The sequence below is a fragment of the Biomphalaria glabrata genome, chromosome 18 (assembly GCF_947242115.1).
Source record: "Biomphalaria glabrata chromosome 18, xgBioGlab47.1, whole genome shotgun sequence".
NCBI lineage: Eukaryota > Metazoa > Mollusca > Gastropoda > Planorbidae > Biomphalaria > Biomphalaria glabrata.
The window spans coordinates 22,353,935-22,378,256 of record NC_074728.1 but is presented as its reverse complement, the minus strand read 5'-3'; the positions used below and the strand labels follow the sequence as shown (position 1 = coordinate 22,378,256).

The 24,322-nt window shown below is 38.9% G+C and overlaps 1 protein-coding gene across 1 annotated transcript in view; it reads right to left on the bottom strand.

Annotated features, from left to right (window-relative positions):
* LOC106060300 (uncharacterized) overlaps positions 1–24,322 on the bottom strand; it is a 30,354-nt gene that overhangs the window by 2,967 nt on the left and 3,065 nt on the right. Inside the window, exons 4-17 of the mRNA XM_056017669.1 lie at positions 23,080–23,241; positions 21,289–21,432; positions 20,376–20,437; positions 18,245–18,376; positions 17,452–17,618; positions 15,423–15,583; positions 13,776–13,871; positions 11,625–11,829; positions 11,347–11,431; positions 7,064–7,133; positions 6,122–6,225; positions 4,752–4,886; positions 3,501–3,596; positions 1,517–1,589 (exon numbers count right to left, since the gene is read on the bottom strand). Of these exons, the coding sequence (XP_055873644.1) occupies positions 1,517–1,589; positions 3,501–3,596; positions 4,752–4,886; positions 6,122–6,225; positions 7,064–7,133; positions 11,347–11,431; positions 11,625–11,829; positions 13,776–13,871; positions 15,423–15,583; positions 17,452–17,618; positions 18,245–18,376; positions 20,376–20,437; positions 21,289–21,432; positions 23,080–23,241 (1,692 nt within the window). The remainder of the gene's footprint in view (positions 1–1,516; positions 1,590–3,500; positions 3,597–4,751; positions 4,887–6,121; positions 6,226–7,063; positions 7,134–11,346; positions 11,432–11,624; positions 11,830–13,775; positions 13,872–15,422; positions 15,584–17,451; positions 17,619–18,244; positions 18,377–20,375; positions 20,438–21,288; positions 21,433–23,079; positions 23,242–24,322) is intronic.

The following is a 24,322-nucleotide window of genomic DNA, read 5'->3' as shown; positions in this document are numbered from 1 at the left end:
TTGTGTGGTTCTTCCCATCAGATAAGCTTTGTATGTTTTTTGTTTTGTTTTTTTTTTATTTGGCTTGAATCTTTTTTTTTTTTTTGTGACAGATTTGTCAACTTATCGATATACGCCAGTCGCGAGAAATTTAACAGTTCTGACATGTCTTTAACATGTTTTGAGTCCAAACTGTTGCAGATGTTTATCGCAAAGAAAATAACAACAATAAACAAACAAAATACAAAAAAATACTTTTAAAAAAGTAAAAAAACAAAGCTTATATTAAGCGTAGTTGTATCAATTAGTTTGAATCTGTCATGTAATTAAATTTGTAATAGATTCTAGACTGTCAATAATAAACCTGTGTTATTCGAAATATTATTACCTAATATTTTTGTTTTAGCGCGATTTCATGCATTTAGCTTTCTCAATACTCTATGATCCCATCATTTTTGTAGCTAAATAAATTTGGGACTAAAACTCACAATTTATGCTAGAGTTTTCTTGAATGCTATTTATCGAATAAGTTCTTTTTCGGCGGCGATCCTCAAAGCAAAAATCTAAATACGTGGGGTATCCTATCTTTTCAAGGAACAAATCGGTTTTATTTGCAATGTATTATGGGTCTATAAATTCAAATTAGAATATTTTTCAAGTACAACATTATTCGAAAGGTCGTATTTTAATAGTATGAATAATAAGCTTCAGGTCAGGAGAATGCGTTTCTGCAGTGAAGAATGTAAGAAAACGCTTTAGGCGTCGGGGCTTCGCCCCGAACTTCATTTATGGGTGATGAGTTGAAGATGTCAGGAGAATGCGTTTCTGCAGAGAAGAATGCAAGAAAACGCTTTTGGCGTCGGGGCTTCGCCCCGAACTTCATTTATGGGTAATGAGTTGTAGATGTCAGGAGAATGCGTTTCTGCAATGAAGAATGCAAGAAAACGCTTTTGGCGTCGGGGCTTCGCCCCGAACTCCATTGATGAATAATGAGCTGTACTTGTCAGGAGAATGCGTTTCTGCAGTCAAAAAAGCAAGAAAACGCTTATGGCGTCGGGGCTTCGCCCCGAACTCCATTGATGAATAATGAGCTGTGCTTGTCAGGAGAATGCGTTTCTGCAGTGAAAAAAGCAAGAAAACGCTTATAGCGTCGGGGCTTCGCCCCGAACTTCACCAGAGAACTTTATAGCGCTGCCCCAGTTGTTTTGTTTTTCGCCGAAGGTTGAGAAATGCTGCTTTTTTATTCTCATAATTATATATATATATATGTGTGTGCGTGTGTGTGTGTGTGTGTGTGTGTTCGCGCGCGCGCGCTGTATGCACGTTTATGCGTAGGGTTAGGGTTTACTGGGCGTTAGGGTTAGGGTTTTGAAAAAAATCGCCCCCCCCATTCCAAAGTTCTGGATCCGCTAGTGATCTAGCCCTCTTGGCAGGACTTCTTGCCTCCTTGTCAGGGTGTCTAGCGCCTTTGTCAGGATAATTAGCAAATCGAAGACTACACTAAAATAAATAATGTAATTACTAAACCATAACTTACCTAAATATTAAATATGACATTATGGGTATCAGAGGCATCATCATGAGGTAGATGTATAAGTCTGTTATGTTTTCTGTTGATTTAAATTTAATTAATTTAAAAAAAAAAAATTGCTCTGATAGAAAAAAAATTAATGACAATTAAAATATGGGAACCTAGCCTAGGAGATTAAGCTTTTATGCTAGTTGTCTAAATAACATACCGCCTTGTTATATCGACCGAGGGGATAATATCAACTGACCTCACAGATACGTTAAAGGCCACTAACATTCCTAGAAACATTCTCGTTGCCTGTCAGAGGGCGGTACTGCTGCAGACCTGCCTCATCACCTTCGATGAAGTCCAGTAGGGAATCGGCGCCGGAGGCGCCATTATCCCGTTGATGGTTAGAAAGGCTTTTATCCAACCACCAGGCCTGGACATGGGGCTCTTCACCCCTGTCCTGTCTGAGGGCACCCAACGGTAAGCGGCCATATTGGTTGACTGACTGGTAAAACCGGGCCGTGCCGTGTACACAGCGCACCGTCCCCGAGTCTTAAGTCACCCGCTATAAGTGTCAGGGACAGCGCTAACTGCGGGGAGCTTGTCTCATATTCCTATACTGTAACCGCCACTGTTCCGTGCAAGGGCCGCCAATCCAGCAATCCGGAACTGATGACGACCCCCTTTGTGGAACGGCGTGGCGGACTTTTTGGACTGGGTTGCAGGTTACTTGTTCCATCCCCACCCCGAGTGAGATAAAAAAAACAAAAGCTCACCCAGGGAGACCTGCTAGAAGGCCTGGTTCGCTACTCGTTCTTAGCCTGTCCAGATCCACCTCTGGATGTTTCCACCGGAGGGCCACGCTGAGGCGACGGGTAGCTGGAAATCCTCCGGCTGCCTCATCACCAGAAAATTCCTTGGTGGAAACTGATAAAGGGAGACTACAATGAATTTTTTTTCTCTGTGACGAAACTTCGACTCTGGCAGTTCCAGAGAATGAATACCTCATTCGTTTCTGACATACTACTATTACTATTAGTAATAGTAATAATAATAGTAATAAATAATATAAAAAAATAATAGTAATAATAATTATTGTGATATCAACCGTAGGATTGTTGGCTATTATCTGCCGACATCGAAGACATTTTCTTATCTCATATTATAAAATACAGACGTTACTTCACAAAACAAAATATATGTTTCCAATCTAGTCATACATGTTAATCAATGCTAAGTCATTGGTTTTCCTGGCTGACACAGGCAACCCATTCCATGCTTTAATAGCACGAGAGGATGTATGTACTTTACAGAATTTTTAAAACCAGTCCTGAGCAGAAACTGTTTTTTTTTTTCCCAATTTGAATTTACATTCGAACACTTGAGGTTGATTTTTTTTTAGTAGGCTAAGTTTAAATCAGCTCACATTATCTGACTAGTAAAATGTCTGTACACGTTATTTCTCTCACACCCATTGTCGGATCAAGTTGAGACCAACATCCATTTACTTTCCCCAACAAATGGCAGGTACCCGCTAGAGTTAGTCATTTTTGTTTCTTTTTTAAATTATATGACTATCCTGTTGAAGACAGAGGCTCAAATATATTCCACTGTAGACGATCTTTGAGAAAGAAAATTCTGAATTCAAGACTCTACTTTCTTGAAGCTCCAGCAAACACGGAAAGACGTGGGTGATTTAACCCTGAGAAAAATCAGGCGCCTGCGGCCCTTAAAGCTGCAGGCAGCGCACAGGCTAAATAGGCGACGCCGCTAATACCAAATTCTATGGACACCAGCTGCATGAAGAGGTGGCAATTTGCTATGGGGGATAGTGTCTACCCATCCGACAGTTACTAACGCGCAGGTATTCATCTCATTTCTGAGATGATTCAAAATCGCTTTTGAAAGAGGCCATAATTAATATGTCATGATTAAATACATACATAGTGATACCTTAAAATTAGCCTTATAAATAAGATTCTAGTTTGGCGGTCTTGCTGACCTGGACATGTTCCTTCCACAGACTCCAAACAATCACTGCCACATTTTTCTTCACAACTTCCGGTACAGTTAATTCCAAATTCACTTTTGAAACACTCTTGAGTTCAAACAGGGGCAAACAAAAAAGTGAGAAACTTAATACTTTTAATTATCTCCGTTGCATTTTTTTTTTACAATGCCTCTATTTAAAAAAAATATACTGCTCTCATGCTTATAGCATAGTCAGAGCGCTTTGGTCCAATCTCATTTGTAGACCAGTGAGAGGAAGGGGGTATCTGGGAGAAGGTTCTTCGTGCTGCCTTTAGGTGCTCACTAAACAACTCTGCCCGAGTCAGGTGTCGAACCTCGAGCCAGGCCAAGCTAAGCTCAAGCGTACTTAACCTCTCGACCACACTTCCAACATCTACTTAATTCTCTCCTTCTTGGAGGAACCTGGGTGGACGAAAACTGATTTCGAAAACGGCTTTAACGATTTTCCTAGAAATTTAACAGTTGATGTATATCGCTGAGAAAAGAATGACTAGCTCGTTGGCCATAAGGCGAAAACTCTAGTTTGATCGTTTAGATTTTTTTATAGTAATACAAAAATAAATTTAAATTTGCCTAGAGACTAAATGTAGGTCTTTCTCTTTTCCTGTGGGTTCCAGTCAAGAGCTTGTTATGCAATATTTACCTAGGGGTCAACAGTCCAAATTGATTGACACAATGTAAAGAAAGCTGTACTATTAGACAGTCTTAAACAGATGCATCCATGTGCGAATTTCGCTTGTTTTTTCACAAGAGATCTTGCAAGGATTCAAGAAGAAACCAAAAAAAAATCAGTGATTCATCTAAGCGCATCCATTGACAGAAGGAGCCAGATACGAAGCTCGAGAAAGAGAGGTTTGAGGATAAGTTATTCTTCCTACTTGTAAGACAAGTTCACTCACTATAGAAAAGTAAAAAGTAAAGTTCCCCTTTCAGACCTTGCGACCTATGGGGAAGATAATGTTAAGGTTATCTGTTTCTATGGCCCATGGTTTACGAGGGTGTCATGTGGCCAGCACAACGACTAACCATGATGGAAACTCACAGTCTGCTCGGTAGGTGGAATACGCCCCTCCCTGGTTGACCATTGAGTCTGCAACGGTATTGCCAGCCACTCCTATGTGACTTGGTACCCACTGCATTGTTACCAGGGTACCTTCGCGTTGGCTTGTATCGTTTGAAACCGGTAAAATAATAAGTAGGACGTTAGGACACAAAGACTTACTCAATTTGCAAGAATTTATGGGATCCTTGTAGCCTGATTGACATTTACTGCATTCACCGCTGTACTTGTCGCAAACGTCTATGCATTTGGGGCAATCTCCCGCACAGTGCTCGCCCCATTTATAGTCCGGACATACTAAAAAAAAAAAAGGAAGATTATAAGGAGAATTCATGTTCAACGCAAAACTCAGAGGTGGGCCCATACTAAAAAGAAATTTAAGAGATTGTGAATACCCGTCTTAAGCTCACATCTGTCAGGTTCAAGCATTTAATTACTTTTGTTCAACAGTTTAACCATTTAATTTTCCTAAACTAAGTCCATGAAATGTTCCAATACCAACATCGCCCTTCACCTACCATACCCTCTCAGACAGCCAACTACCTCACGCGCACTCCACTTCTGACACAAAGACACATGTAAACAAATCTCAACTCAAGAAAAGAACAGAACAGACGCAACAGGAGCATTGGGATTTATAACATAACAAATGGATAGTCATATTTAATCAAAGAAACACAGTAAAATCACTTTTAAGAACATTACAGGACAAATATAAAAAATACAAAACTGTATTAATACATTCAGTAAAGAATACACCAAACCAAAAGTTATATAAAAAAAAAAAAAAAAAAAAAAACAAGCAAATAAACTATTCAAATTATAAAAAAAAAAAGTTTCCCCTTTCAGACCTTGCGATCTGTGGGGCAGATGATGTTAAGAGTTAAGATGATGTTAAGAGTTAAGATGATGTTAAGAGTTAAGATGATGTTTCTTTGGCCAACGGTTAACGTGCAGGATGTTATGTCGACAGCACAACGACCAACAGCCTTTGCTTTCCCTAACTTAAGTCAGGTTGGGTGGACTCAGGGGCGCCCTAAAACGCCCGAAATTCAAAATCCCAGTCTTCACCGAGATTCGAACCCAGGACCTCAGGTTCGGAAGCCAAGCGCTTAACCACACAGCCACCATACCCCACTATTCGTGGGAAGCGTGGTCGAGAGGCGAAGTGCGCTTGAACTTGGCTTGGCTTGACTACCTAGAAGGGGGCTCGAGGTTCGGCACCCGACTCGGGCAGAGTTGTGTTTACTGAGCGCCTAAAGGCAGCACGGAAAACCAACTCCTAGATACCCCCTCCCCCCACCGGTCCACAAATGAGATTGGACCAAAAGCGCTCTGAGCATGCTATAAGCATGAAAGTAGCGCTATATAAAAGCTATAATAATAATTCAGAAAAAGAAAAAAAAAGGATAAACTGATATTTTTTTACTCCATATGCTATGCACCCCCCTATTAGAGCATATGAAACAGTCATTTCACGACTGAAGGAGACACAAGAAGGGAAGTAATTAGCATGAAAAACCTGAACTCACGACCAGGGCATGACATGTTCAGATGACAAATTTCCGGAAGTTTGTCCAATTTCGTCCCGGTGCAGTTTTTTCCCCTACTTGACGGTGCAGGGTTATCACAGGCCCTGAAATCAATTAAATTATTGCTAATTAAAGGGCTGCAACTCAGCAAGAGGAATAAGATCTGATTATGATTAACTACACAATGAATGGCAAGACATATGTCCACTTTTACCACACCAATTTTATTGTCTTGGACTCTGGCGTTAGAGTCGAAGTTTCAGGTTCACCAGTACTTCGTCTCAGGCACCTCTACTTGTCACAGGTGTGTGGCTGAATAATTGTTATTTTATTTGCACAAGCATGATAGTACGGTCTTCAGGGGCGGACTGGCTGTATTGGCATTTGGGCAAATGCCCTTTTGGCCGGTACCCAAATGGTCCGGTAGGGTTGTTGTGAAAGGATTTTGGTGTGTGTGTGTGTGTGTGTATGTCGTGGAGCATGAGTGTCACCCTTAAGCTACGCCCCTGTTCTGTACCTGTCCAGCGGTTGAATGGGTCAGCCTAGCGGGGTAGCGAGAGGTCAGGAATGCAGGAGGTCAGTGGAGCGGCTAGGCCTGTTGTTGTAGGTTGTGAGGTAGAAAGTAGAGAGGAAATAAAGTGCTGTATTAATAGAAAAGAAAGCTAGTCGAGTTTGTTACTTCCATGTTTTGTGGTTCATTAAAATTAGGAAGTCGTCACACACATATTGTACAGTCTTCTACTCCAGAGGTTCTCATACTTTCTTTTTTACCCAGAGACCCCTATATATAGTCAAAACTTGCCCTCAGACAACTTAGTGAAAAAAAAAAAACAGCATAATATTTATAAATGTAAAAAAAAAAATATGGAAGGAGTCTTTATTGTCATTTTAACTCAACATTGTGTAGCTCTAGATTTTACGACATTTGAAACTGACCTATACCTATAAATGTTAGCGTCAGAACAGTTCTTGGAGCAGGTCCAGCTCGTCCACTCGCTCCAGTAACCATGATCTAAAACAGAAACAATAACAAAATTAAAAAAAAAACAACATACCTTATATTAATAATAGTTGTATCAATTAGTTTGGATCAGTTAAAATTAAAATTTTAATAGATCTAGACAATAAAAAAACATTTATAAAAATATAAAGGGCTAACGATTTGAATTCGAAGGAATGGCTCAAGACTTCTCAGGCTTCTCAAGCCAACATGGTAGTGGAGAGCTTTTATGAAATGGAAGATGGTATAGTTATCTATTGTTTCTATAGTCTGGTCCCATTTCTCAGGTTTTTGTTCACTAAGAGTCAGACGACGACCTATAAGGGGACTAATTGAGCTTATACCACCATTTCAATCAAGTACAATTTCTTTCCCTTTTTCGTTCAAGATACGAAACCGCATAATTAGTTACCAAAAAGTTAATTAACTTATTGTTTTTTTGGCGGCCCCCCGAAAAGACGCTATTAGTTTTGTGTGGCCTGTCTGTCCGTTGGTCCGTCCGTCCCGTTTAGATCTCAGAAACTATAAGAGAAAATGAAAATCGGACATTATAATATTTTAGATCATTCAAAGTGCTGATGCAACGGCTACTTTTTCTTTTCCGAAAGTGAACCATCTAATTTTATATGCAAATTATATATGCAAGCAGATTTAAAAAAAAAAACAACATTAAAATTACACCACTTTTCAATGAAAAACTTCAGGGGAGGTAAAGGTCATGAACTTCTTCATTAATGACTCAAGCTACATTCATAGATTCGCGTATTGGTACAGAAAATTTGCATCTAAGGTCACAATGCTAAAAGTGTCAATAGATCATTATAAAATACATTTTCCATTTATTAACTAGCTTATTGAATAGAATACTGATTCAAATGTTGTTTTTAAAAAAGAATTTCGATACAAACGTTTTAATTAAATTAATTCTTGTGTAGTCAGGTAAAAGAAATAATTGTACAAAATTTCAGCTTAATCCGGCATTCGGAGAAACAAGATGTACAAACTTTCTATCAGACAGACAGACAGAGTGAGAGTGAGTTGATATAAGCTTTGTAATTGCCAGACCGACAGACAGACAGAGAGATTGAGAGTGAGAGTTGATATAAGCTTTGTGATTGCCACAAAAACACAATAACTTTGCAGCATTTTCTAGCCACATTAGGGAAAGATTTAAAGCCAAATTTTAATAGTACAATAAGTTTAATATTCATAAAGGTCTCACTCTGTAGTTAATGTTAATAAACTCTATACCAAATTTTATTTTTAAACAAAAAAAGACTAATTGGCCTTCCTGGTGTAAAAGGTGTTGCCAACTTTTGTCCACTACTTACTTACACCAACGTCCTCATCTGTCCTTCGATCGTTGTCATTGTCTGTAGAAATACAAACAAAAATTTACCAGTGACATTCGACTGCCGTTCGGGTTTTAACTCTTTTTCTCCTAATTTACGACACCATCTTTGATTTGAACTCATTATTTAAATAAAATTATATGGCCTTCTTTAGTCGCGAAGTGACTATGGATCATCTCATGAAAATGAAATGAATAAGTTGTGGTCGGAACGATGTCGCCCACACATCAGTTCCCCCCACTCCTCGCAGTTGATGCATCCAAAGGAACGGCAGTGCCGATACAGTTTGGGGTCAGAGGCGTCACAGGTTCTGCCAGAGTGTAGCACTGGGTGCTGTAAACTGCCTTAGGGTCGCCAGCTCCTGATTTTTCCTCAGGGTTGACTCCCGAAGCCTCTCCCATGATTGGGTATAGCTGCAAGGCAACAGATGTTTGAATTCAGAGTTTTACTTCTCCTAGGTGGGTAGCCAGCCATGGCTAACGAGCCTCTCCTGCCCGAAGCTTACTGGTTAAGGCGCCAGTTACTCGCCTTTGCCCCTTCTCCTGTTAGTGAGAACAGTTCCGCCGGACTTAATATCTGAGCCACACGTGAAGGCCAGGAGTTGGACAGGTTGTCAGAGGCTATTTGAGACGCATGCCATTTGGAAGCATTTTATAGGTAGTGGGGTGCTTACATCCATTACCACAATTAAGGTTTGACTTTATAAACTTGACTTTGTCTTATGTAAAAAAGATCATACAGTCACCTTTAATTCTATACCAAATAAAACATTTTCTGATTACAAACAAAAACGTTAATGGATCTTAATCATAACAGGGGAGTGAAATACTACTCTGGAAAATAAAGAATCCCGTCGAAACGTGGAGAATAATTACGGAGAGAAAGAGTTAAGCTAGCCATGAAATACAGTAGGAGATAAAGAAATCGGTATGAAGAAATATGGGCACGCTCTAAGGGACCTAAGGAAAAACCTATGAGAAAAAAAAAAAAGAAGCAAAACTCGAAAGAAGGCTTGAAGCTTAAAATAAATAAGTAAACAATCATAAGTACACTAGTTCAGTGTCACAAGCTAAATTTAAAAACAAACAAGAGAAACCTAAAATATACTTTTAAAAAAAAGCTTATATTAAGTGTAATTGTATCAATTAGGGCAGCGTTATCAATACAAAAAATTTGCAATAGATCTAGATCAACTTCAATACATCTGTGCGATTAATAATATTTTTACCAATTGTATTTGTTTAGCGCTATTTCATGCTTTAAGCTATCTTAACACGCTATTATCTTATTACTTATATGGACCAGTTGAGAAAATGTGAGGAGAGGGGGGGGAGGTGAGGAGGAAGAAAGAATGGAATATCTGGGTGGATTTAACGGTACAATTGTTTCTAAAAGCATTTTCATAAAAAAAACAAAATTCTCAATTGCAACTCCTTGGGCAGATGTGCTAATCACTCAGCTTGTGAGGTTCTCATGATACAGAAAAAAAAGTTGTATATTGCTTATTACAATCTAGAGCGTCGAACTATAATGGGGACTAACTCAGTATATACCACCACTTCTGTCAAGTAAAGCTTTTTTCCCCTTCTTCCAGATACCAAAGAAAACAACTAATTCCGAATAGTTTATTAACTGGGGTTTTATTTAATTGATTCTTGTCTTGTTGGGAAATAGAAATAATTTTAGCTTAATCCGAGATTGGCTGTCGGAGAAATAACGTGTACAAACTTTTTACCTGACAGACAGAGTAAGTTGATATAAGCTTTGTGACGTGATTATCAGTATCGTGTAAACGACGATGTAATATCCCATGGAAATGAGATCAATGACTTGGCATAAGCCTTGATCAAAACACTGTTTCCCACACAGCAGTTTCTTTCCACGCAATAAGTGCCGATACAGTTTGGAATAGTGCAGGGGTTCTCAACCTGTTGGTCGCGACCCCTTTGGGGGTCAATTGACGATTTGCCAGGGGTCGCCTGAGACCGTCGATAAATTGATTGTTTTTGTCAATTCTTCTATTGCTGTGTAAGTGTGGGTGTGTGGGGGTCGCTGAAGAGTGGGGGGTTGTAAAAAGGGGTCGTCGAGCTAAAAAGGTTGAGAACCGCTGGAATAGTGGCATCACAGGCTCAGCCAGGTTGTCGCACTGTGACTGCAAGCTGCGTTAGGGGCGCCGGCTTCTGATTTTTCCTCAGTGCTGACTCAAGAAACATTTCCCATGTTTGAGCATATCTGCATTGCAGCAGGGGTTTGAACTAAGACTTTTCCTTCTCTTATATGGGTAGCCAGCAAAGGCTTACGAGACCTCACTGCCAGTAGCGCACTGATTTAGGCGCAAGGTACATTTCTTTACCCCTTCTTCTGTTACAGCACATGAATTAATTAAAAAAAAAACAACAACCAATTAATTAATCGATTAGCCCTAATAAATTTGGTTTTATATGGAAAAAAAAACTAAGGGGAGATAAACCTTGCAGTATTGCGCGATATAGCAGCGATTGAACAATGTTTTCTATTCACTTAATATAATCTCGTTTTAAAAAATAATTTTCTAATATATTTTGCTTGTTAGATATTTATTTTAATTATCCATTACATTACGAGGGTAGCGTCACTAGGACTATGCGGAGGGGGGTGTGTGTGTTTGCGGGCCGCACCGGATGACACACAATCGGGAAAAAAATGCATATTTTCAAAATGCAATGAATTAATTAGCTTACAGTTTGTTCAACATAAAGAAACAAAATTAACAATAGGTTTTTTTTTTTTTTGGGGGGGGGGGGTTACACCACAAGCTTACCGCACCGGGTGACACCGACTCTAGTGACGCGATTGCATTTATCATTTATGATGAAACAATACCAAACGTTTACCTAAGCCGTCCAGCCATTCTTCATCTATCATCATATCGCAGTCATTGTCCACCAGGTCGCCAATCGTCGGACTAGACATTTGGCACTAAAAACATAGTCAACACTTTTATTGATACATCCGTTTTCTTAATTAGGACCTTAAATTAGATTTTAAAAAATACATAGCTTATAAACACTTTATTTATTCTGTACACTGTATACTTAAAAAAAACCCATAAAAACTAGCTTTTAAAAACTATTTATAGCCCACCCGCCATGGTGTATCTAGAAGTACTCACGAGAGCGTTGATTGGAGATGAGATGTAGCTCACTGGTAGCAGGTAGCCCGTTTGACGCTCCTTTTTGTTGTAACCGAACATGTAGCAACCGAAGCGAGCGTCGTTGTTGACATTCATGACAGCTTGGTGGCAAGTTGGGGTGGCAGTCAAGGGAATAGTCGTGAAGTACCAATCAGAATCGCCCTCTTCAGGAAGCCATGAAGCACTTGTAAAAAAATAATTTTAAAAACAAATAACGCAATACTCCCGAATACTCCCAATCACAAGATTTCTTGAACATCTCATGTTTCATCCAATTAGTACAGTGATGCCCAAAATGCGGCCCGCGGGCAGCATCCGGCCCACGACGTGGTTCCGACTACCCTCCGAAATGTCGGTACGAAGTGTAGAAAATCGCCCATAAAAAAGTTGTAAAATGTATCTTTCTCTATAGTAGGATCTCACTTTTTTTTTCTCTGATGAAGTGGCACCATGGCCTTTAACATTTGTGCGTTTATGAAATGATACTCAGAATGTTGAATCCACCAGGAAAACCGAACGGATCTTTACTTTTTGGTGGAACTTGATAATACGTATTTAACATATTCGTTCTACAAAGAAAGTGTGGCTGTTTAAAAGTACACATTAAGCTTCATTGTTATAGAAATATGGCGACATTCTTCATTTGAGCTGCAAATTAAAGATTGTTAAATTAGAGATTAGTGGATTTACGAAAAGAATAACCAAATATGAGACAAACATGAGTTGGTGGTAAAGCTAGCCGCAATGTTGCTCACATTTGAAGTCGAGAAATGAAGTTATTTTTCTACGTATATAAATATGCTTAAAAATTCTACTTAATTAAGTACTAGGTCGTCGGGTTTCTTATAGTTTGAAGTCGGTTTCATTTCGTTTTTGCAACTGTTTGGTCATGTGGCCCGCGATACGAGTGTTGGAGATCAAAATGGAATTAGGTTGGGCATCACTGAAATAGTAGTACGAAATAGGTGGCTGGTCTGATAAGGCGATTCTCCGTTAAACCGAAGATGCGTCTGTAAATTTATAGTATATGGCTCCTTCTGTATTGGAATTTATAGTGCCGATAGAAAAAATGGAAATAACAAAGTAATATCTAAAAGAAGATAAAAGAAAAAAAAAACTTTTAGAAAATAAAATTTTAAGTTAATTGAAATAAAAAAGTATAAAAAAAAAAGAAAAGAAATAATAAAATTTAGGTCGAGGTATCGAACTCTTACTTTGACTAAGTCAGCTAGATGTACCTGCGGCTCTATCCGTTAGGCCAGTGCTACTTTATATAATCGCATTTTTTTTCTTATCTTATCTAATGCAGACGTTACTTTAAAAAGAGAAGAGGATGACGTCCTACGCGTCATGCATTCAGTCATGCATATTAACCAGTGACTTAAATTCTGCCAAGTCCCTGGGTTTCCTGGCTAGCTCAGGCAACCCACTCCATGCTCTAATAGCACTAGGGAAGAAGGAGCATTTGTACAGATTTGTCCTAGCATATGGAACAAGAAATATGCCGTTATCTTTGTGTCTTTCAGAGTATTTTATTAAATTTTGTTTTTGTATTTGAAGATTATGGTTCAGTGTTTTATGTATAATTGCTACTTTACTTTTAAGTCTTCTGTCCTGAAGGCTTTCTAAATTAAGTGATTTTTCTAAAGGTGTTACTCTAGTCAAATGTGAATATTCGTTTGCTATGAATCTCACTGCTCTATTTTGTGTCTGTTCCTGTTTCTTAATGTTTTCTTGAGTTCAGGGTTACCAATTGTTTTTCTTTAGTTGCTAGCTTTCTCAATGAGCTACGACCCTATCCCCTGTCTGGCCCACACGTGAAAGGGGCAGGGAAGAAGGTGGTATCCTTTGCGAATGTGTACGTGATCGCTTTACAAATGCATTAAAAGAATGTTCACTCAGGGCTCAAGTGTCTTCACGGGGACGAAGTCCACTTACACCACCACCTCTGTCAAGTACGATTTATTCACCTTGTTTAAGATACCATTCGAAATAGTTAATGACCAGTAGTTTATTAATTTTTTTTTCTTGATTCTTCGGGTAAAAGAAAAAATTGTGAGAAAATTTCAGCTAAATACGATATAGCATACAGACAGAGCGAGTTGATATAAGCTTTATAACTGGCCTTACTTGGTTAACGTTTGGTCGTCCAACAAGATAAACTCTTTGACAGAGCGGGACGCTATAAATATCACCTCATGTTGCAGGTAATCAACTGAATGAATGCTGGGGAGAAAGCATAGAGACCAAACAAGCAAAATATTTGTAAACGAAAATCATTTTTTTAAAACACAAAACTTATCTAAAGGGAAAGAACTCCTCCCTTCAAACATTATCTATCGATAATGTAGAAGTTATTTCCTTATTCAATCTCAAACAAAATAATTAAATACCAATAATTAGTAAACTGATTATGTACTTTTTTTTTTTGGATTGTTTCATATTTTATTAGATACATACATATTTTTTTAAAGTATCAACTTGATCGCAGATTTCGTGAAGGATAAATAACTTTAACAATTATTTATTAAGGGGACTAAACCCAAAATATTTTAGTGAATGCTGATAGGATTAGTTTCCCTTGCAGGCATCAAATAAAATAATTCATTACCAGTAATCAATCGACTGATTATTACTTGTTTATTTTTATTTTTTTTTATTCATGTCTTGTTTACGCTAATGAATAATTGTGCAAAGTTTCAACTTGATCCGAGATTGAATCTGGCTGAAAGAACGTGTACACACATTTTACCAGAGAGACAGACAGACAGACAGACATACTTAACATTAAGTATATCACTATCAGTCATGGCTCATGTCACAGGATTTTAAAACTAAAGGACTGGAAGGGTCAACATATTTAGTGTAGGTCTATCGTACGATTGGCGTAGCTTTAATTAATCCATTGGCGTCTATTGCGTTTGAGTTGCTTCCTATGCATGTTGTATAACAAATGTTGATATCATGATCTAGTGATAGTTGTTATTGTAAAAAAAAGAAAAAAGAGGCCTAGCAACCATTCATTAAATTGGGCCCCGCAATGCATTAATGCCGGACTGCCATCTGCCGTTATAAGATGAAACGGGTTGCCTGAATCAGCCAGGAATACCGATGAGTTGGAAGAGTTTCAGTCACTAGTTAACATGCATGACTAGATTGACTCATGAAATGCGTAGGAAGTAGTTACCTTCTCTTTTGAGTGTGTGTGTGTGCGCGTGTTTATATGAAGACCAAGGCCGGGTTTAGGCCACTGCAGCCTATGCGGTCGCAGTGGGCTTCGCACTTTTATAGGCCCCGCGCTAATTCTAGGTGTTAATTATTAAATTAAACCAATTTTAACGTATATTTATAAACAAGGTTTCGGCGGCCTCCTGATTTTCTAAGGGCCACCTGAAAATCTCTTGTAATTGCCAAATATATCAAAAAGTCCTGGAGATTATTAAAATATCCTGAAAACACACAAAATCTCCTGAAATCTCATAAAAATCTCCTGAAAAATAGATAACATTGTCATTTTGGGGTTTCAATCCTAAGCAAGATAAAAAGAAACGGCAATGTGAGCTTTCATTGAATAAAAATTTATTACAAAGACGAATGTACTTGTACCCAGACTTGGCCCCGCGCATTCGTCTTCGCATAGGGCCCCGCAATTGATAGGGCCCTGATGGTGACGGTGGGAAGAGGTTAACTAGTGTTCGAATTCACAGAAACACTGGTAGCTTTGTCGTCACATCATATATATTAATTTGATGATTTATTTACGGTATGTCAACTTACCATAAAATGTAATCGAAATAGTATAAATTGACGGGCATGATGTAGACCAGAGCTGGAGAGACATCGCTAAGGTAAATTTTGTTGCACAGAGACGAGGCTACAAGGACTAGGAGAATTGCCTTTGAGCTAGAGATCTTGGTGGGCATGAAACTCACTACTATCTGAACCAAAATTTTTAAAGAGAAAACCAACGCTGTTATACGATGAATCATTATTTAAAGATAATTATAATAAGAATATTATAATAATCTGATGTTAGCGCTGGCAGAAGAAAGGCGTCAGAGAAAAAAAAAGCACGGCCAATCGACACTAACTCTAGCTGAAATAACCTGGCCAGTGTGCAGCCGATCATTACGGGCGCCCACAGGTCTCACCAACCACAAGAGGAGGCACAAAACCCAATTGCAAAGACCTCAACACACTGGATGAAAAAAAGTGGTCATCATCAAACCACGCTGCACAAACTCTGTTAATGATATACAAAAAATAATAAAGATAAATCCAGCCAACTCTATTGTCCACTGTGTCCACCCAACTCTATTGTCCATCCAACTCGATTGTCCACTGTGTCCAGCCATTTCTATTGTCCACAGAGTCCAGCCAACTCTATTGTCCACTGTGTCCACCCAACTCTATTGTCCACTGTGTCCTGCCAACTCTATTGAGTACTTGACATACGTTGGGGATTGAAGTAAAGGTTGGTGGTCATTGTGCTGACCACATGATATCTTGATCTTCAAGGCACTGATAATGATGATGATAATCCTTATAAAATCTTAGTTTAAATCTTATCTTATGCATGTACGATGTTTGGCATGAGATATGCACAATCTCTACAACCGAATTTAAGGAGATGTAACTAAAGTATTTCAATAATCACAATGTTATCTCCATGTGCATATATGTCACCTTAGCAAGGAATTTCTACTTTCTCTTTGTTACCGCAAAGGGTCCTCCTTAAAGGATTACACGTGCAGTTTTGTTAGAGTAAGTAATGCAGCGGCGACAATCGCAAAATTTTACGATAATTTACACAAAATTTAGAAATTAGGTTTATTCGACAGGTTAACGCTTTGAGATCGCACAGAAAGATGATGCATCCTGAAAAAGGTTTCAGAAATCTTGCAATGATTTAAATTATCGTGTATGTAGGCAAACTTGCTACTAATACTGCATGTGTGTTTACAAAGTGGTGTATTCTACTAACGTTTAAGTTGTTGTAATCGTGCTCGAAAAAATCTAAGTCTGCTTATTTTACGTCCCGTGATCAACATGTGTCCCGCCTTCGCTCCCCAAATATCTTGTCACCTTTCCGTACCGAAGAAGGCGCGGTGGATTAGCGGTAAAACGCTTGACTTCCGACCCCGGGGGTCACGGGTTCGAATCTTGGAGAAGACTGGTATTTTTTAATTTCGTAATCCTTGGGCGCCTCTGAGTCCACCCAGCTCCAATGGGTACCTGACATTAGTTGGGGAAAATTAAAGGCGTCATTCAAAATATTTTTTTATCTATCGTCCATTGGGGGCCACCTCTGAGTTTGTATGATAACACATACTCTATTTGTAATCTTGTTTTTGTACTAAAATTGCATATTAAACAATTATAATATTTTTGCTGTAAGAAAATGAGATAAAATTGACAATAACCCTGTTTCTTTTTTCTCAGATATGGTTTGCTATTAGATATCAGTCTGATTATCAATACGAGGCGCGGTGGCTGAGGGGTAAAGCGCTTGGCTTCCGAAACGCGTTGTTCCGGGTTGAAATCCTGGTGAAGACTTGGATTTTATATTTCGAGATCTTTGGGTACCTCTGAGTCCACCCAGCTCTAATGGGTACCTGACATTAGTTGGGGAAAAGTAAAGGCGGTCGGTCGTTGTGCTGGCCACATGACACCCTGGTAAACCGCAGGCCACAGAAACAGATGACCTTTACATCATCTTTCTTATAGAGCACAAGGTCTGAAAGGGGAACTTTTTTTTCCGTACTGAAAAACTCGAGTGTCTACGTTGGGTCATGAGTCTACTTACGTATTGAAAATCTCCAGGGTTTTTCAATACAGTTGTCGTTTTCATTGAAGAAACATCGACTTCGGTGCTGGCCTCCGAGGCCAGGACCATGTAGCGGGCCAGCTTGCTCATGTTCTTTGGGAGGGTGATAAACTCTAGGCCGTAGCTCTCCACTGGAGGTGCCATGTCTGAGAAAAACAAGTGAGTCATCGTTTTTTGTTTTTAAAGAGAATCAAGCATTTCACGGTGTAATGTTTCCATTAAATACTACAAATCACTTGGAACTATAAAGAACAGAGGGTCAAACTTTGACACCACAGTGCTGAAAAGTGCTTGCAAATTTTTATTTGGTCTACTTCAGTGATGGGCAAAGAAGGGTTTTTTTTGGTGCAGGCTCAAATTTTAAAGGAAAATTTTGGCGGGCTGTACTTAAAAAATAATCTGAAATATAAAAATTACTTTTTTGTTGTAAAATGATTTTCCTTCAGAGTTGAAGATAATCTACTTCCTAGTCCTAGCGGGCAGGGTTTGAATCTGGTTTCATCAGCATTTCATCATTTATTTGATTACACTTACACATGATTACATCCGAAACACGCACAAACTCCATGGCAGGGGCGTAGCTAGGATTTTTTTACCAATTAGGGGCCAGGAGGGTAGAACTCTTTGGGTGCCCCTGCATTTTGCTTAATATTTAATGTTAAAAACAAACTCTCATTTGGGACCCCACTAGAAGGTGGGCTTTTCAAATTCTTCCCCCTCCTCCCTAGCTACGCCACTGCTCCATGGTTTATAGGTATAGGTAAGCTTTTACCTGAGACCATTTCTTTGCGGCCAAAAGCTAGTTGACTTTCATCAGGAGTCCTGCAATCTTCTACGACGGTATAGTGTTGATAGCAACTTCCATGTGCGACACCAATAGGTTGGGTACTCAATATATATGTCCCTGTTCAAGATAATGTTTTAAAATAAGTTAATAACAACAAGAATAATATAAAATAATTGTAATACATACTGATACTTGATTTTTTCCCTTTGACGAAGCTCGACCCTGGCAGTGCCAGAGAAATAAAATTGATTCATTCCCATAATGATAAGAGTGTCTGTTTGTCTGTTCCATTTTACGTCTCGAGAGACAATCTTTTTCCTTTGCAACTTTTTGTTTGACTAAAGAGGCCAATCCTTGATGCACAGTTTCGGTCACAGGTTGGGCATATGTAATCACCAGGCGCCGTTTCATTTTCTCCCTTCTTTCTATTACTGTTGAGTATGACATCTGCCATCCGGGAGCCTTCTTTTATGCTCGCTCTCCAAGTGGATCTATCCAGTGCAACTTTTTTTCCCAGATACTGGTGTCGGTTTTGATTTTGATAATAAAGATAGAGCATCTATAAATTGCGTAGTGAGTCCATTGAACACATGATGGCAAGATGTTTCATCTTTATCAGAATCTGCCTACCAATGTCGACCTAACCAAGTTGCAAAATTAATACAGCAACACCTGGCTTTGACACATAACACATGGTGGGAAGCGTGGTCGAGAGGCCATTTGCGCTTGAACTTGGCTTGGCTACCTAGAAGGGGGCTCGAGGTTCGACACCCGACTCGGGCAGAGTTGTGTTTACTGAGCGCCTAAAGGCAGCACGGAAAACCAACTCCTAGACACCCCCTCCCCCCCACCGGTCCACAAATGAGATTGGACCAAAAGCGCTCTGAGCATGCTATAAGCATGAAAGTAGCGCTATATAAAAGCTATAATAATTAATAATTAATAATTTAATTAATAAGGACTTTCCTCTTTGTTACAAATGCGCGCCACAAGAGGTTCTCGAGTCAACCAATCACTTATTACATTTGGTATAGGGCTATTTTCTCTCAATGATTATACCGGCCTGACCTACTGTCTATTGACACCAAAAATAATATAAGGAAAATCGAAAAAAAAAAAAAACTAAGATAATATGGGAACCTACACTTGGAGATTTAGCGGTTATGGAAGATGTCAAAAATACCAATATATCCTGTTGTTAGATCAACTGGGGGGATAATGAAAACTGACCTCACAGATACCTTCAAGATACCTTCAAGGTCCTTAACATTCCTAAGAAGATTATCGCTGTTTTTCAGAGGGCGGTACTGCTGCAGACCTGCCACATCACCATAAAATTTCTCAGTGAACAATGTTAAAGAGACTACAATGAATTTTGTTTCGCTCTAACGAAGCTCGACCCTGGTGTCCACTGTTCTGAGGTCCTCCATGAAGGTGTGTCGCCAAGTTATACTAGGACGTCCCTGCTTGCGCTTTTCTCGCATCGGCCTCCATGTCATCGCAACTCTTGGTATGCGTAGCTCATTTCGCATGGGCAGTGGGCCTAATACCACTCAAATATTATATGAGAAGTTTACATCAATAAGTTGATTTTAAGTGGCCCTGGCCCCCGTAAGGGGAAAAATCAATTATAATTTTGTGTGACTCATAAAATAAGTCAGAAATGTAGCTATCGATAATATGTTATTCATATTTTTTTCTAAAAATCAACGACACGTCCTTCTTTGAAATGATTATCTTTACGTTACATGTTCAGTTCAGTCCGAAAGTTAATTTTCTTTTAAAAATGATTGTTTTTGTATTTCTATTTCGACATATTAGATTTAATATATAAAAAAACAGACACAGACAGACAGACAGACAGATAAATAGATAGATAGATAAATGATAGATAGATAGATAGATAGATAAATGATAGATAGATAGATAAATGATAGATAGATAGATAGATAGATAGATAGATAGATAGATAGATAGATAAATGATAGATTGATAGATAGATAGATAGATAGATAGATAGATAGATGGAAAAGTGATAGATAGATAGATAGATAGATAGATAGATAGATAGATACTTTATTCAAATTATCTTTGATAGAAATAAAAACTGTGACACCTGTTAAAGTACCAACGGCATGAATGACATTCTCACACATTCCTAAGTTATACGCCTCATTCCTGTCAAGAATGTTAAATACAAAATAAACAATATCAACCATTTATTGCAATAATAGATGTATAATTAGAGCATTTTAATATAACACTAGTAATAATACAATATTATTTTAATGTTTATTTAATGTGTTTAGAGCTGCAAACAGATCTAATGGTGCAATACTAACAGATACAATGCTGACTTGAATGCGCTATGTGAAAATATTAATTTGAATGAAATAGGTAAAAGAACAAAATTAAAAAAGGCAAATCTAATTTATGAAAGTTTCGAACATGTTATGGGGCTTAGTTGCTGAATGGCGAAGCGTTAGGCTGACGAACCAATGGAGCCCGAGTTCAAATCCCTATTTTAACACTGAGATATTGAGATTTGGTATTTTCAGGAGTCCACAGAATCAACCCAACCACTGGTGTTACTAGGGGGGTGCGGGGGGTGCGGTCCGCACGGGGTGACACCCGTTAGGGGGGGGGTGACACCCAAATATAGTTATAGCTTATAGTTTTTTGTTGAACAATCGAATAACATAGGTAAATATAACTAAATGTATAAAGATATAGGCCTATTACAGCGCAACAAACCATCAAAAAATAAAGGATCTTTAAATAGCGGGAGGGGGGGGGTGACACCCTGAGTTGACCGCACCGGATGACACCCAACCTAGTGACGCCACTGAACCCAACTCTTTCGGTTACGTGGCATACGTTGGGAAATAAACTAAAAGTTGTTTGTCGTTGTGCTGACCACGTGATATCTTGGAAGGCACTGTTAATGATAACCCCCTTATAAAATCTTTGTTCAAATCTTATCTTATGCATGTCATAATGTTTGGTATTACACTATCACTACAGCCGACCTTTTGAGTAATATAGTCAGCATCTCAGCACTATCCAGCACAGTTTTCCCAAACTTGGTCACTGTTTTCGCCGAGTTAGTATGCCTGATTTTTATGTTCACAGTACATTCCTCGGCGGCTATCACTGTTACGGAAGGGGCGTAGCTGCAAACAAAATGTGAAGGCGGGCTTAGTGTCAACGCTTTGTAAAACTAGGTTGGAGGTGAATCATAACGCAAACCTTGTGTCAGGCAATTCATACTTTCAGATGAGTACATCTTCTTTTACAATAACTCTATCCAAGTCAGAGCGTCGTGAAACCTGGGTGGAATTTAGACACGGGTTTCAATAAACGGCACTGACGATTTTGTTGGAAATTGAACAGTTGATGGGTATCTGTGAGTATAGAATTACCAGATCGTTGGTCACATGGGGAAAAATAGTTTTACCACTATTATTGTTCAAATAAAAAAAAAAATTAAATTTGGCTAGAGAACTAGGTCTAGGTCTAGATCCAACATCGGTTTTGAAAGGGCTATCGCTTTCGGGAATTTCCGAATGTAAGGTCTCACTGATTCGCGAGTTTAAAAAATAAATGTACAGGAATATTTTTTCCGCATCGTCTTTTTAAGTCTAGATCTTTTAATGGTTTTTCTTTTTATAAATAAATAAACAATATAATAATATTCCAACTAAAATTATATAAATTATACTCGTGTTCTGTTGAGGATACAAAGCATAATATGTAGGCCTAGATTGTTATTCGTTTATTAAAAAAATAATTTCGTTTGTTAAATGTTTTAAATGTTTCAGATGTTCCTTCAGATTCTGAAGATAATAACATCCTAGCCAAATTTACCCCAGGACAACGGGAGACGCCAGCTGACATGTGTCAAACGAAGCCTTAAAGACCACCAAATGACAGTCCAGGCAGCCAAAGTTTTAATTGTGTGGATGAGTGGCTTGAACATTATGGGGGGGGGGGGCGCAAGTTCGAATCCCCGGTCGAGTTAAACTGTGCATGCCTTAAGGCAGCAAGGAAACATTCTCCCAGACAACACCTTCACACAATGTTAACAAAAGGCACTGGATCCAGGGCGAATAAATTTTTAGTTTGTAACATAATTTTATCCTGAGTTTTACTTTCACAAAACGATTTCATTGAATTAAATGTTTCAACCTGCGGGTAGTGGAAACCAAAACTCTGTGCCACGTCATAGGTGTGTACGTCCAACATGTCACTTTGCAACAAGCTATTGATCTCCCCTGACTAAAGGCTGTCATGTCAGTGGTCAGTGTTCAAACCTACCATGAGAGTGGCATCGGTAATAGGTACTTTCACAATATAACCTGGATACATGAGTGGGCAGTTTATTCTTACCTGCTTTGTAGATTGTTATTTAGACTATGTATTATTGGCAATCTCATCCATTATTTTTTTTATTATTATAGCCTTTATATAGCGCTACTTTCATGCTTATAGCATGCTCAGAGCGCTTTTGGTCCAATCTCATTTGTGGACCGGTCGGGGGGAGGGGGTATCTAGGAGTTGGTTTTCCGTGCTGCCTTTAGGCGCTCAGTAAACACAACTCTGCCCGAGTCGGGTGTCGGGTAGCCAAGCCAAGCCAAGTTCAAGCGCACTTGGCCTCTGGACCACGCTTCCCATTCCGACGATTAAGGATGGTTGTATTGCTTCTCATGACCAACACAAACGCAGTTGCGACCTGTATATTTCGCCACATCTGATGCAGACCAAGCTGTTAGACTACCAGTCACTAAGCGAACATTACATAAACAAGGACGACAACTTACTGGAACGTGACGACGTAATATTTCTGGCCCCACCCAGCCACAGGGAGTACCATCCACCTCAGGGTCGACTCGGACGTTATTACAATATGAACACACAGACAGAAGTCTGTCTTATTCGACACAAACTCAAACGTCCACACGGGACCTTTGTACTCCTTTGGTCTGAAAGTAGAAACACAGACATTGCCTTGGAGATTTTTAGCTGAGGCGGATAACTTTAAATAATAAGTATTTTGGCATATCCGGTGTAAAAATATAGCTTGTTTTGAGGATTGGGTACGTATATTATTATTTTATGCACATTAAAATAGAAACAAGAGGTGTTTTACATTCACCTATCCCTTAGTCTGTTTAACTGTTAGGGCACCACGCGAGATCCTTTGACCGTCTTTCTCCACTATTCTGTGTTTTTTTTATTCCTTGGATAGAATTTCAATGACAGGGATGTCCGTACTCCTTTGTCTGCCTCTTCTTCTTTTTCCTGGTACTGTCAGCTTAAAAATAGTCTTCGCGAGCCCTGGGAACCTTGTGATAAGTTCATAGATTTTAAGCTTGCGTTTTTTTTTTTGACAGTAGTTAGCAGGTCATCGTGGGGTCCAATTGCTTTAATAATCCTGTTTCTAATCTCTTGGTTTGTGGTGCGGTCTTTGTAAGTCATAACTAAGAATTTTCTGTAGCATCTCAGTTCATTTTGGTATGATTCTTCTCTCGAGATCTGCATTCATCGTACGAGATTCGCAAGGATATAAGAATGTTCCGTGAATTATTGAAAAAAAAAGTTCTTGTTTGACTAGATTTTACTTACATTTAATTTTACGTGTAAAGTCATATTATCGTTTTCACATAGTAAAATGGAATAGTTGGGGATATTCATTAAGCTTCACGGCTTCAGAAATTATTTTTTGAAAGTCCTTCCCAGTTAACTTTAAAAGTTAAGATCCCCTTTTAGACCACGCGGTCTATAGAGCAGATGGTGTTAAGTTCATCTGTTTCTTTGGCCAACTGTTAACGAGCAGGGTGTCATGTGGCCAGCACAACGACCAACCGCCTTTACTTTACCCACATTGTCAGGTACCCATTAGAGCTGGGTGGACTCAATGGCGCCCTAAAAATCCCAAAATTCAAAATTCCAGTCTACACCGAGATTCGAACCTAGGATCCAAGGTTCGAAAGCCAAGCGCTTAACCACTCGGCCACCGCACTCCCCAGTTTTCTTTAAGCTTGTAAATTCATTCCACAAGGG